The following is a 13,725-nucleotide window of genomic DNA, read 5'->3' on the forward strand; positions in this document are numbered from 1 at the left end:
CAATGACGCTCTGTCATCATTGATGTTCCTATCTCTCTCTCCCTCTCCCTTCCTCTCTGAAATCAATAAACATATATTTAAAAAAATAATATACTTCCTGGTTTTTTTTCTTCTTCCAATTTTAGGCATGATATTGACTTCCTGCTATGGAAGTTATTTCTGTCCCCACTATCTCCTAACCCCACTATGTGTGAGCCATTCCTCAGTACAACTATATGTAACTTTGATGAGATTAGTATTCAGAGTAAAAACTATGTAGAGTTGAACTATGTTGTAATAAAGTAATTACATTTCCTTTTCTGCCTCCCCCCCCCCCAAAAAAAAATGAGATGTTTAATAATAACCTGAAGGAAGGGCCTGGTGTTTGGACGTATGGATTAGGTTAGACAGGAGCTGTTTGGGTCTCTGAAGCCGTGAGAATAAATGAATGAAGTCACCCCTGGGGAGTGTCTATAATAAGAAGAGAAATGGCAGCCATTATATGAAGGCTGACAGAAGACCAAAGCCAGAGGTACGCCAGTTTGTGCCTGATCTTGAAGGAAATGTACCCTTCTTGTTCCATTCTAAAATTCATCATCCATAAGAGATCTTTCAATCTCAGAGATGCTGTGTGCACGCCAACAGGCACTTGAAAAATGAGTGTTTTCTCTTACTTGTACTGGCATTGGAAGATGATGTTCGTTTTTAATGTCTTCACTTTTGAATAGAAAACAAGCGCATCTCACTGAGAGCGTGAGATGTTCAGGCGACAGCAACCATGTGGGTAACAGTGTGTGTGCAAGGTAGTGCTACCAAAGAGGCAACCTACTTTGCTTTGCGTTGGCGCTGTCTGGGGTGTTAGCGTACTGCTTTCAAATCTGCTTCCAGACTCCACAGGGGGAGAGTGTCTTCTCAGTAGAGGACTCTCAATGCTGTCTCATCACACATACAATCCAAGTTGACTTACCATCCCATTTCCCACAGCAGATCCCAGCACTGCCTTTTCTAAGTATTTTACTAAACTATCTCACTTTTAAAAACTATATTAGGAACTGGAGATACACAGCTCAGTCACAACACTACTGCTTGGCCCCTGACTCTTAAGCCTCCTCCTGAATATGATCTTATTGTTCTTTGGGTTTCAGCCACCATGGCTTTCTCCCAAAGTCTCTATCAAAACTCAGGACTTTCCCCTACGCTGTTCTCTTTCCTGGAATCTTCACGAGCTACCTTGAGTCACACCTCACATCTCAGACCTCGGTCACTTCTTCACAGAAGTCTCAGCTTTCCAGCCTCCTTCAGATCCTGTTATTACATCCTTTCCAAAGCCCGGGTTCTTTTCCTTTTGAAGTACGGTTTCTACTTGTGCATCTTTATGTTTGATTAGATTAAAGTCTGTCTGTCCTGCTGAGCTGTAGGCTCCACAGGTGCCAGGGACTATCTCTGCTCATCGTTATGTGATCAAGTGCTTGGCATAACTTCTGGCACACAATCAATGTCCTGAAGATAATAGTTGAATAAATGAATACATAGGTAAATCTCTTTAGCAAAGAAGATGACAAGTCAACAAACTATTATAGTACTTTATGGTCAGTTACGATAAGTGTTGTTCAGGAGGATGTTGCTCTGCAGAGGAGAGCATCTGTTAGCTTTAGGCATGGTGGGTTGGAGGAGGACCTCTGGAATTGGTGATACAAGTTGGGAAGTGAAGTCAGAGTCAATTGAGGACACATTTTAATTAGATAAGAGTCCAGATTATGGCAGTATTTAAATTCGGAAATGGTGAGAGGTCGATGGGTTTGAGATATATGGGACGTGGGTGATGATGGTGTGTATGCTAAAGGGGGTGCTTAAGTAAGAGTCTAGCATACCTGAACGGTGCTGTCCTTCTGCAAGGAAGGGGATACAGGAAGTGAACAGGTACTCTGCACCTTTCCTAGCCATGCTTCTGATGCTCTCTCCTACCCATCTTGTGTGGAAGTTTCTCATATGGGGCCCCAGAACTACTGCTACCGTGTCCTGGATCAAATAACATAACGTAACCTCTCTAAGGCATCAGATTTCTTCTCTATAAAATGGAGTGTTAATAGTACCGATCTTAGATGGCTGCTGTTGTGAAATTGACCTGAAGTAATAATACAAGCAATACACAAGGTCAGCACATAGTAAGGGCTCGATTATAACCCAGTACAACTAGTAGTTTTAAACTAGTACTTTAACTATAGTTGAGAAGACCTTTGCCAGCTGACCTGGACAGACTTAATCTCCCTAGTTTCTGGAGGAAAGAGAAAGAGAACGAGGCAGATAACTAAGGAGAACCCAAGAGGAAAGGTGACATTATCGGTGAGACAGAGCTATGGTGAACATGCATGCCTGACCCAGTTGCAGCTGCCTAGAGGCCTGCTATGAGCCACATCTGCTCTTGGGTTTTGAGGCCCTAATACATTCTCACAATAACTCTCTTTTCATTTGAGCTACTACTAAGAAGGCTTAAGTTTCTTGCATCCTGAGAATGTTGATGAGAGCAGCATTAGCATAAAGCAAAATTATTTTATAGTAAGAAGGAGAGCATGAATGACAACTTCTAAGTTGGTACATGCAGGCAATTCTACATTTGAAGGGAAATGACCTTCCTTTAAGTGAGTGGCTGGTTAACCATACAATCATTTTACCAGCCTAACTAATATTAGTTGATGTTGAAATTTAGTTCATTAAATCTTACCATTAATTTTTTAAAATAATGCCATAATGAAAATGTCAAATAACACTAGGGATTATAAGTGAAATAGTTATTTTGGGGAAAGTGAGAATGTTCCACAAATGTTCTAGCTCTATTGGAGATCTTAATTCTATCTAACCTTGTATAATTGGTACATGAAATTTCCTTTCCATGTCCATCCCACCCAATAGGAGCCCAGGTCTCTCCGCTGGCTTCCTGGTTTTGTAAGTGTCCTGGGGTCACCTATCAGGATGAAATGTGAAGGAGGGCTTAGGACACTGGTGGTTATGATTCCTGTTAGACAGTCAGTGCGCCATGTGCTATATGCTATTCATGGATGGTCTAATTGGAAGACAACCAAAAGGATATGAAGAGGGAGTGCTGAGCTATCATACATAATGTTCTCCTGGTTGGCAGCTGGAGACATGGTCTGCCAGGGACGACACGTCTCTCTGATGGCGGTGGCAGAGAGCCTTTGCTCCAGTGAACCACACTTCCCCTACCCCTGTGGTCCCCTCTCCCTCAGCTCACAGCATCCATCATAGTCTGGGGGTAGAAAAAAAGTAATTCTTCAATTTATGTCTAAGTATTTAAATGGCTTTTGAACTTAATCACCAAATATTTGGGTCTCTGTTCTTTGGTTAGTGGGTAACTAATGTTTCATTGTTTGGGCTTGGGACAGACCCTCAAAAACTCAAGGAGCTGGAAAGGATGGAGGAAGACACAATTAATTTTCAAAATAGTACCCATTCTCATGAGTGTCTACACAGCCTTAGCTGAAATGACCGGCATCTTCCACATAGAAATGTACTGATATTCTCAGCAGCTTCCAGGGCTACTGCAGAAGGACAGGGCTATAAATTTCCCGAGAACCGTGAAAGAACAAGCCGCACTCGTTATTCATATGGAAAGCACATAAGTAACACAGGACCTGAAATCTTGCCTTCTCTAGGCTGGAGCCCAGCTAGAGGGCTGGGAGCTGACTCCTTAGATTTAGAACAACATTCCCCCCGCCCTTTCTGAATAGAAAAAAAAAATGAATAAAGTGCTCTCATTTCAGATAAGAGCAGGTCTTTGAAAACACCTGAGTTCCTTGGATGGAAACCAATGACTTTGGGGCTACTTTAGGGAAATTTTCTTGTTGATGAATTTGATATTATTGTAACCCAGTATATCGCAGCTATGTATATGACAGGGTTTGTGTGTGCCATGACATGATGTCTCTCTGTCTCTCACTCTCTTACACACACACACACACACACACACACACACACACACACATGAATGACAAATATTTGTGCAGAGAATTTTATACCTCCCAAGTAACTATAAAGATGGACTTATGATGGAACATACAGTATTTAGGCCCAAGTATATGCACTAAATATACTTTTATGTATAGTTTGAAGTGACATCAAAATCTTTATATTTCTTAGATAATATCAAGATTAATTAATTTGATCCTGTTAAGGAAATGCAGAGTATTACACATCCAATAATTGTTGCTAAATAAAGTTACCACCAATAGATATAATGCATATAATTTATATTATGTTCCCCAAACATCCAGTCTCATTACAAAATTTGGCATTTCTCTTCTCTCCTTTTAGTGAATCAAATAAAGAAAAGTAGCTGAGTTTGTAAGCTGTTTATCACTGAGTATGACTTAAATGTAATATTTCTCCCTTCCCTCCTTAATACTGGGTATTACTAACCTTTTTATCTCTGCCCATTTGATTGATGAAATATTGTGTATTAGTGTTTAATTTATACTTCTTCAGTTAAGTGATGTTGAGCATTTTCCCATGTTTACCGGCTACTCTTTCACTGAAAGAGTGAACTATATAAGACATTTCCTTATACTTAAAAAATACAAATTCAGACCATTTTATATAAAATGACACCATTTTCATTTATCAAGTTTTATGTGTGGGCATCTATAGGCCTGCATGTATATAGATATTTTCTGTAATATACACAGAAATATGGGAAGAGTTGTTCCTTCTGATAATTAAGATATGAGAGTACTGATGGGGGAGGGAAAAAGAGGGGACTACTGATATTTTTATATTTTCTTTGCTATTTTTGTATACATGCTTTTATTTCTACTTATACCCAATTATGTGTATTATTTTTATACTATACAGAATTGTTTTCCAAAAAAATTAATTTTCTTATTAACTTGAGAATAGTAGGGGGGACTGTGAGCCAGAGCTATCCATTCTGCTGTCTTCAGCAATCAGGCAGGTAACATGCATGTGCCGGAGCCAGGTATGATCATAGGTGTGGTGAGCCTGTGGGAACTGGGAGGCACACAATGTCACATTCCCATCACTCTGCTGCCCTATGGAAAAGGCCTGAGGGCGGTGTCTGCCGTGGGCTGTGAGCTGGCAATGGCTCCTCTACACTACAAAGAAATGACATCCAGTATCAGAGGTAGGGGGCCAGCTGAAGATGGAATTCACGCTCTTTATTATGCAAAGGATCAGGTACAGAGACTGACGTTTAGTATGAAAAACTGTGTCCATTCTTGCACGTCCTCCCTCTCATTACTCTTGCTAACACAGGCTTCCTAATTTCTCTTACCCAAGCAGTGTTAAGTGTCAAGTAGGGAAGCACAAGAAAATTCATATGTAATTCAGAAGTTATACTTGAAAAATGCCACCGTCTTCTAATAAAAATGACTGGATCTCCTTTCACAAATGCCTCCTGATAAAGCCAACTGAGCTCGGCATCATAACAAGCTAGAACCTTCCTTGGTAGAACAAAGCAAGTTTTAAATGAAGACCGTAGGAAGGGAGCAAGGAGCACTGCTGTGGCCTGTCCCAGACCCACCTCCACAATTCATTCCTTGGTATTTCATTGTGTGGGATGGCAAGTAACAAATGGCAGAACCAAAGCAGGCCTTCTGCCCTTCCCCTACAATGTTTCAAATCTGTGACTACCAATAAGGGCTTAAGCTTTTCATATTGTCTTTGCTGGGGAAGGTCTCTAGATGGTTCCAAGCTACAGCTGAGTCTGCCATGTCACTGAGACATGAGCCTGGTCAGCCAGCCTTAGGGAAAAACACTGAGCTCTTGGCATAGCCGTTCTCAGCCAGCCCGGGAGACCTACAGAAACACTTAGATGAAAACAGAACGTCCTCTATCTGGTCGGTACCAGCATGGCCCAAAGTCTAATGCACAGGACACTGGGTCTGCAGGATGCATTACAGAGAAAGGCTCTCTCATCAAACATGTGTACTTGCCGAAACCGGTTTGGCTCAGTGGATAGAGCGTCGGCCTGCGGACTGAAGGGTCCCGGGTTCGATTCCGGTCAAGGGCATGTACCTGGGTTGTGGGCACATCCCCAGTGGGAGATGTGCAGGAGGCAGCTGATCGATGTTTCTCTCTCATTGATGTTTCTAACTCTCTATCTCTCTCCCTTCCTCTCTGTAAAAAATCAATAAAATATATTTTTTTAAAAAAACATGTGTACTTGAAATATCGGTGCATCACTTTGTAAAATATCCGACTGTCTAACCACCATGCTGTACCCCTGAAACTAATATAACATAATAATTAATGTAAACTGTAAATGAAGAAAGAAATTTTAAAAAAAGAAAACGTTTGAAAAATACTGTGTTCAAGTTCCTTAAGCTTCTTATCTGTGGAACTTCTCAGGACCTTACTTGCTATCATGGTTTGGAAGCTAAGAAGGGGCTATTTCATGCCACATTCGTCATATACATTCCATGGTCTTCTACAGAGAACTGGTGCTGAATTTCAAGTTTCCTCTGATTCCCAGACCTTTTTCTCCACCACATCTGTCTCTAAGGAATATGATGGTATGTGGTCAAGAAACTTTTATCAGGGTATTTCCATGGTAAGGAATGATCTCCAGAAACAATTTTTTTTTTGCAGAGATTCTGGTTCTTAAATTCTATATAATGTACTTGAAAAAAGTTGAAGTCTCAATCTACTAAATAAGTTTTATTTAGTTAAAAATAGATATAAGCTGTGAGCCTGGGTACAAACTGTTGTTTGGAAGGATGAAGGACCCAGTCCTATGGACAGATGCTTTAATATGTCTTCTCAGTGTCGAGTCTCTAGCTTCTCTCTTTTGTTACAGTTCTTTCTGATCTTTCTTCCCATGTCCCTGTCTGTCTTCTTCCTTGTCTATCTGTTTGTCTTCCTGGGTTTAGCCTTGTGCATCTTTATTTCTGTCTCTCTTGCTCTGATCCTGGAGGCTAAGTATGATGAGCAAGGAGCTGTGTCTTGATATATTGTGGGCGGTTTTCTTCACAGAAATAGGTAGGATGGCTTTCTCATTATGTTAACTGTACTCTAATAGTTAACATCAGAAATCTGGGATTTCCATAACTGAAAATTAGAAAGTTACATGTTATAAGCTGACCTCTTCTTGCTGTTGCCTTTGGCTTGTATCCCAGTATAAAAAGACAAGAATACCAAGTAAAGTTTGCTAGCCCTCAGAGTCATTAAAATGGTCATAATTTATACTGGATGGGAAAGGAAGGCCTATGAACTTATCATGAGGATTTCTCTTAATTAGATTGATACTAAAATCCACCATTGAACTAAAAGACCTCCTCTACTAACCAGTAGTTATAATCATTTTTTTCACATATTTCTCTAAGTTAGAAATAGACATAAATTACATGAGAATAAACTCTAGAGAAAAATTGAATGAAAGTTTCTCCATGAAAGTAATTTTATCCTCTATGCCTTAAGCACTGAAGCTTTAGTCATTCTCTAAAACTGAAATCATATTTACAAAGCTGCTTCTTACGTAGGGCAATCAATCAACCATCCTTAAGACACAGAAAGGGAAGAGGCAGGTACTGCCCAAAGTGAAGCATGGTAGTCCCGGAAGTGTCCACGTGGTTAGACTTTCTTCCTTTTCTCAAAGCCCCTGGGATAGAACCTGTGCTGTGTTAGATCCTGGTTCGGTTGTGATTGACAGTAAGAGGCCCTGGAGTCAGGGAGCCCAGGCGACCTCCTGCTCTGCCAGTGCGGGCTGCGGGGTTTTGAGCAAGCCTCCCAATCTCTGTGGCTCGCTTCTTGATGGGTAAAATGGAATAATGGAAGGATATAACACATGGGCTTGGAGGTAGAATTAAATAAATGTACAGACTTGAAGGACGTGGAAAAGTGGTAAGCCTTCAAGAAAATGTTAGCCATTATTTTTATTATTGTTATCATTATTTTTATTAATTATATTACATTAATTTTAAAATGTTGAGCTGGATATTCTATGCCATTACAGATCAATTAGAATAATAAAGCATATTTTTAAAAGCCGCCTTTATGTTTGTTTGTTTTCCATATCTGCTTGGAAAAGGTCTTCCCTAAAGTAAATAATCATGTTTTGAAACACCATCTCTTGTTTGTGAGCTTTTATTTTATTTTAGGTTTAGTCCCTGGAAAGCACAACTGACCTGGGAACAACGTGGGCTTGAATGGTGTGTGTCCACTTACTTATACGTGAACCTTTCATATCTGTCAGCTTCGCATCTGTGGATTCAACCAACCACAGATCAAAAAGCAGTTTTGCATTTCCAACCATGGTTTCCAACCATGAATTTGAAATACAGCTTTTGGTTCTTGGTTGGTTGAATCCACAGTATTGAAGGGCACACTGTAGAATCAAAAGTTATACTCAGATTTTCAGCTACTTGGGGCTGGGGGTGGGGAGGTGAGGGTGGCACCCCTAACCCCAGCATTGTTTAAGGAGATTAAGAACTGTAATTGGAGATTAATAGAAGGTTGTACATTATAGTCCGAGTTGGTCTCAACCAAAGATATTGAGTAAGGGTGTCCCCACCCCCATTTTGGGTTATAGATTTAATTAAAACACTTCAGGGTGTGGATTAAACTATAAAGGCATATTCCTTCAGAATCGTGCTAGACCCAAGTCCAAGGTATCCTGCTTTTTATAATATTTACAGTGAGTACCCCCAAATTTAAGTTGTTGAGCATGCTTTTTGCCATTTTCAGTCACTAGCCAGTAGAATATCATTTTAAAACTAAAATTCACTACTTAAAAATTTCTCCAAATATCATAAATCACACTTTTAAATAAGTTGCTAAGATTGTACTGCAGAATTTATGTCCCGTTTAAAATGATCTGGCTTCAGGTTTGGAATATATGCTTATTATTATAATCCAATACATGCTTATTTTAAAATCTTCGTTCCTCTGCTTTTGAAAGTACTGTAGGAATTGCCACTGACCCACACTTTCAGAGGAAAGCGAGTAACAGCCCTCAGAACCCTTGTGATGGGAAAGGCACCAGGTGCGACAGATTATATTTAGGACAAATGTGCTTCATGGACCGACAAGTGCTGTCAAGGGCAGGGGCTGGTTCTAGGCCTCCTGGGCTGAGGAAGGTAAGTGCACTGAGCCCCATCTATGCACCAAAGTGGGACATAGTTAGATAAATGGTGGTGATCCTCCCTGAACCTATGTGGCCACTGACAGAGATGTCCAAAGAGTGTGTATTAAGTTGGGAAATGTTCACCATATAGCAAATGAAACAAACTGCTGATAAAACAGTACTACAATGTTTTAGTTTAATAAAATACATAGTATGTGAGTTTCTCTTTAATAAGGGGTAAGGCTGGAAAGAGGTGCACATATTACCTTATAAAGCAATGATAATCTTTGAGCAACAATGTTATGGGTGATTTTAATGTACAGATGCATTTTTTTTTTTTTTTTTAGTTTTCAAGATTCCTAGAATGAACATGCATGTATTCCTGAATATGGAATTTGCTATATCCAGGGTAAATGGTCAGAAGCAGTTCCAAGAAAAGTTGGTGACTAAAATGCCCCTGTGTTGAATTAACATAAAAACAGGACTTCGTGAAGCAATGCCTCCTCCAAAGCATGACCAGCATGCATTTGTGAAACAGGAAACAGAGGCCATCATTTAACGAGCACTGGATGGGAACCGGCCATCATGCAGAACACATTGTACACATGACTCCCTTAACTGCATGAAGTAGAAACAATTATTATCCCCATTTTACAGACCAGGAAGCAGGTTAGAAAAGAAATGTCACTCGCCCAAGGTCATGGCTTAATTACTGTACTAGAAATATTAATTCACATCCACACTTCAGATTTAATCTGCATGTAGAGATCTAGGCCATTAAGTCCATTTTGATCATAGCAACACACAGACTTGCCATCCATGGCAGTGGATCCCAGGAAACCAGCCAGCGGGAGACTCTGGAACACTTTGTTCTTTGACTTTCACTTGGAAGATAGAGACTAATAACCCTCGTGCCCGAACCTACCACCCTAAGGGTTCAGAGTTTCCCTCGCCAAACAGACCTGCTCTGAGAGACAAATGCTACCATGACATGGCTTAGCCTCCCCCAGAATGAGGGCCCGCTGCCACCCCGCTGCCAGCAGACACAGCCTCCCTCTCGGTGCCTGGCATCCAAACCCCGAAGGCAGTTACAGCTCTCGCTCATTAGAGACAAAAATGAACTGAAACCAAATGGGATTTATTGTTCACAGACTCAGGGCTTTCTTTGGCGAGAACAGGAGTTTTATGTTTTTATGTTTACTGGCTTCTAGGACCAAGAGTTTTCTCTGGTGAGAGGGTGAGGCAGCTTTTCTGGTCTAGCCGCTTGCCGTCTCCGCACTGGAGGTGCCTCGTTGTGTTGACTGGGATTTAGAAATAACCACATGCAGGTTTCTCCACTGACATTTGGGGCTGAATGACAGCCTGTGGTGGGGTCTCTCTGCATTGTAGGATGTTTAGCAGCATCTACCCACCACATGCCAGGAGCACCCCTTAGTTATAACGAATGTTTGGACTGAAATGTCTCCAGACATTGACAAATACACCCCGAGGATCGCCCTGATGGAGAACTCTAGTTCACGGTGTGTTTCCTCTCCTCACTTTTTTACATCCTTAACAAAAAAAGCTTGACCTGCCCACAGAAGAGAATGGGCACCTGTGCATGCCACATTAGTTCGTAAGTTTGTTCCTTTGGCTGATTGGGCAAAGGTTGGCATGTGACCCAAGCTGGGCCAATCATATTTAGTGTTTTCAGAGAATGCATTTAAGACATAAACTGAGTCAAATGTATTTGGGACATATCATGATGCTGAGGGAGTTCAGAGCAGGCACAATGGAAATGAAAGCCTCATGCCGTCCTTGAGTTATAGGGAGGCAAAGGTTCAAATCCTCGAAGAGGGAACCAGTCCACACAAAGGAGAATGAAGGAAACAGGTCGGAAACAAAGCAAAGCAGATGGAGAATTTTTGAATTCTCCAGGCAGCTGAGGTTTGGCTGAATTTCCTGTGACCGGCTCACTCAGAATTTTTCTATTTTCTTAAAAAATAACTTCATCTTTACTTGGCCCAGTTTGAGAGTGTTTCTCTTACCAATGACACAGTGATTCATAATGAAAATCCGTAACGGGAGCCAATCTGGAAGGTTTTTACCATCTATATCTGGAGCCAGAAGAATGAGCCCCGAGCCAGAAAAGTCAAGCTCCAATTCCTGCCGTGTGACCCTGAGCATGTGACTCACTTCTTTAATCCTGATTTCCTTACTGAAGAGTTTGGTGGTCAACTCATACGTGGCTCTAAAATGATAAAAGCTGAAGCTGGCAAGAGAAATGTGTGGTCCCTTTGAACCTTGGACTCACTGTTTGATAGATCATACAAAATTGCTTTAAAGATGGTGCTCAAGATCTAGTATTACTGGGTCAGTTACTCAGGGATCAAGAGTTAGTTAAGCCCAGCTGGTGTTGCTCAGTGGTTGAGCATTGACCTATGAACCAGGAGGTCACGGGTTCGATTTCCTGTCAGTGCACATGCCCAGGTTGTGGGCTTCATCCCCAGTGGGGGAGGGGGGTGTGCAGAGGCAGCCGATGGATGATTCTCTATCATCATTGATATTTCTATCTCTCTCCCCCTCTCCATTCCCCTTTGAAATCAATAAAAATATATTAAAAAGAAAAAGAGTTAGTTGAGCTACGACTTATCATCCATGAGACACTGAAAATTACTTAACCCTTCTAAGCCTCACTTTCTTCATGAATTAAATGCAGGGCAAGTGTGCCTGTGCCGGGGTCCCTGTCTCATGGTCTTCATGCCCTGGCCCATTTCCACACTGAATGCAAGGGCTGATGTGTATAACCAATAGGTTATCATGGAAACAATGACGTGTCACTTCTGAGCTTAGATTGTCAAAAGGTCATTTTGGCTTCTGTATTGTTCTCTTGGCTCACACATTATGGGGGAGGCCAGATGCCATGTTGCTAGGATGCCAAGCTTCTACAGAGAGGTCCCATGAGGAGGAGCTGGGGCCACCTGTCCACAGCCAGGTGAGTGAGCCATGTTAGCGCTGTCTTCCACTACCAGGCAGGCTGGGACCGCAACTCCAGGAGAAACCCTGAGCCAGAACCAGCCAGCAAAGGTGAATTCTTGACCAACAGAAACTGAGATAATGTCTGCTGTTTAAAGCTGCTAAATGTGGAGGGTAATTTGTTGCAGAGCAAATGATCTAGTGCATGAGAAGTGTTTAGGACAGTGCGTGGCACACTCCATCATGAATGTATGTGAAGCACCGAGCATATAGTAAGTGCTCATTAAATATGTGTTAAATGAATGTTAGGTATTGTTTTCTTTACTACCATTATCACCACCATCATTGTAAGCAACCTCAATCCACAATCACTTCCCAAATGAGCTGGATTCTCACATTTCTTCTCTAAAATTGTTAAAATAGAGCTACTTAAAATGTGATAGCCCGAGAAACAAGAATTCAAACTCTACCCTGAGGGCTGGCATTTACTCTGGATGCGCCGTGTTCACTATCTTGGGCCCCATTTAGGTGAAACGGAAAGACATGTTATGCCTGGTGAGCCCAGCCCCGGGTGAGCACCCAGAGCGAGAGGTAACGCCGGTGACTCACCGTCCACACAGGAAGGCCGGTTCCTGGTCGTTCCGGCCACTTTCCCAGGTAGACAGGAGCACTTCACCGTCTGCGACCGCTCCTCGATGCGGTTCTTGTTACAGCATCTGTGCGCGGCTATCACTTCACACGTCCCGCCTTCTGGAGAGAGAGAGAGAATAGGGCATCTGATGAGAGAGGATTCAAGCGGCCATTTATGCCTGTGGGGATCCGAGAGGAAGGCTGGGGAAATGGTGTGAGGGAGAGAAATGATAGAAACAGCCACCCTGAGATCTAATTCCTACGCGATTCTTCCCACCCTCTCCATGTAACATGTACATATACATGTAGACACAATTACGTACAAGGTCTGTGTGATCTTGAGGAGGACAACGGCATTGTAATACACTTCAAATGCAACAAAGGCACCACGCAGAGGCCCGGGGAGCGCGACTCGGGGCTGGCGCGCTGAAAGGCCGAGCTCAGTGAGCGCCTGGGGCTGCCACAGAGAAAGGGGCGGCCTGACTTGAGTGCCTGAGACGATGGGAGCTCACTCCTGAGTTACCTTTGATTTGCGATTCTCTGCGCTCCCGTTAATGGCACGCACCTGCTCCTCCAGCGATGCAGCGCCTGCAGAGGTGGGAGGACTGCCCAGGATTTATCTCTCCCTCCCGCCGCCTGCCCTCTCTCAAGGGGGCTCCATAGAACATCTAACTGGGAGTCATTTCCCCAATCCAGATCCATTCCAGAAATTATGGGAATAACCTCTGGGGAAATAGGTCTATGCTGTAAATGGCACCTCGAACCAGAGACCGAAGCAGAAGGCTTCGCTGGTTGCTGCAGGCCAGCCATGCATTCCTCAGCGTTCCTTGGCACCTACTCATGTCTGTCCCTCTCCTCCGGGATCTTCCCGGGCGCACTGCCTGACTGTGAGGTTTGGTGAGCATTCAGGTGGGCCTGTCCTGCCTGCAGGGCATCCCATTCCCAGGGGACATAAATGACACTCCAAGTGACCAAGAACCACAAATTATCTTCCCAACATCAAGCTTTGCATTTAGAAAAGCTGTTTTTCTTTTGACAAGAATCAGCCTTAACATTTATGATTCTTG

At 42.4% G+C, this 13,725-nt stretch overlaps 1 protein-coding gene across 1 annotated transcript in view; it reads right to left on the bottom strand.

The window, feature by feature from the left end:
- Nucleotides 1-13,725, bottom strand: part of TAFA1 (TAFA chemokine like family member 1) — a 502,758-nt gene that overhangs the window by 103,079 nt on the left and 385,954 nt on the right. The window contains exon 3 of the mRNA XM_081106194.1: nt 12,638-12,778. Within this exon, the coding sequence (XP_080962320.1) occupies nt 12,638-12,778 (141 nt within the window). The remainder of the gene's footprint in view (nt 1-12,637; nt 12,779-13,725) is intronic.

The sequence above is a fragment of the Myotis nattereri genome (assembly GCF_964212035.1).
Source record: "Myotis nattereri genome assembly, chromosome: 14".
Lineage (NCBI taxonomy): Eukaryota > Metazoa > Chordata > Mammalia > Chiroptera > Vespertilionidae > Myotis > Myotis nattereri.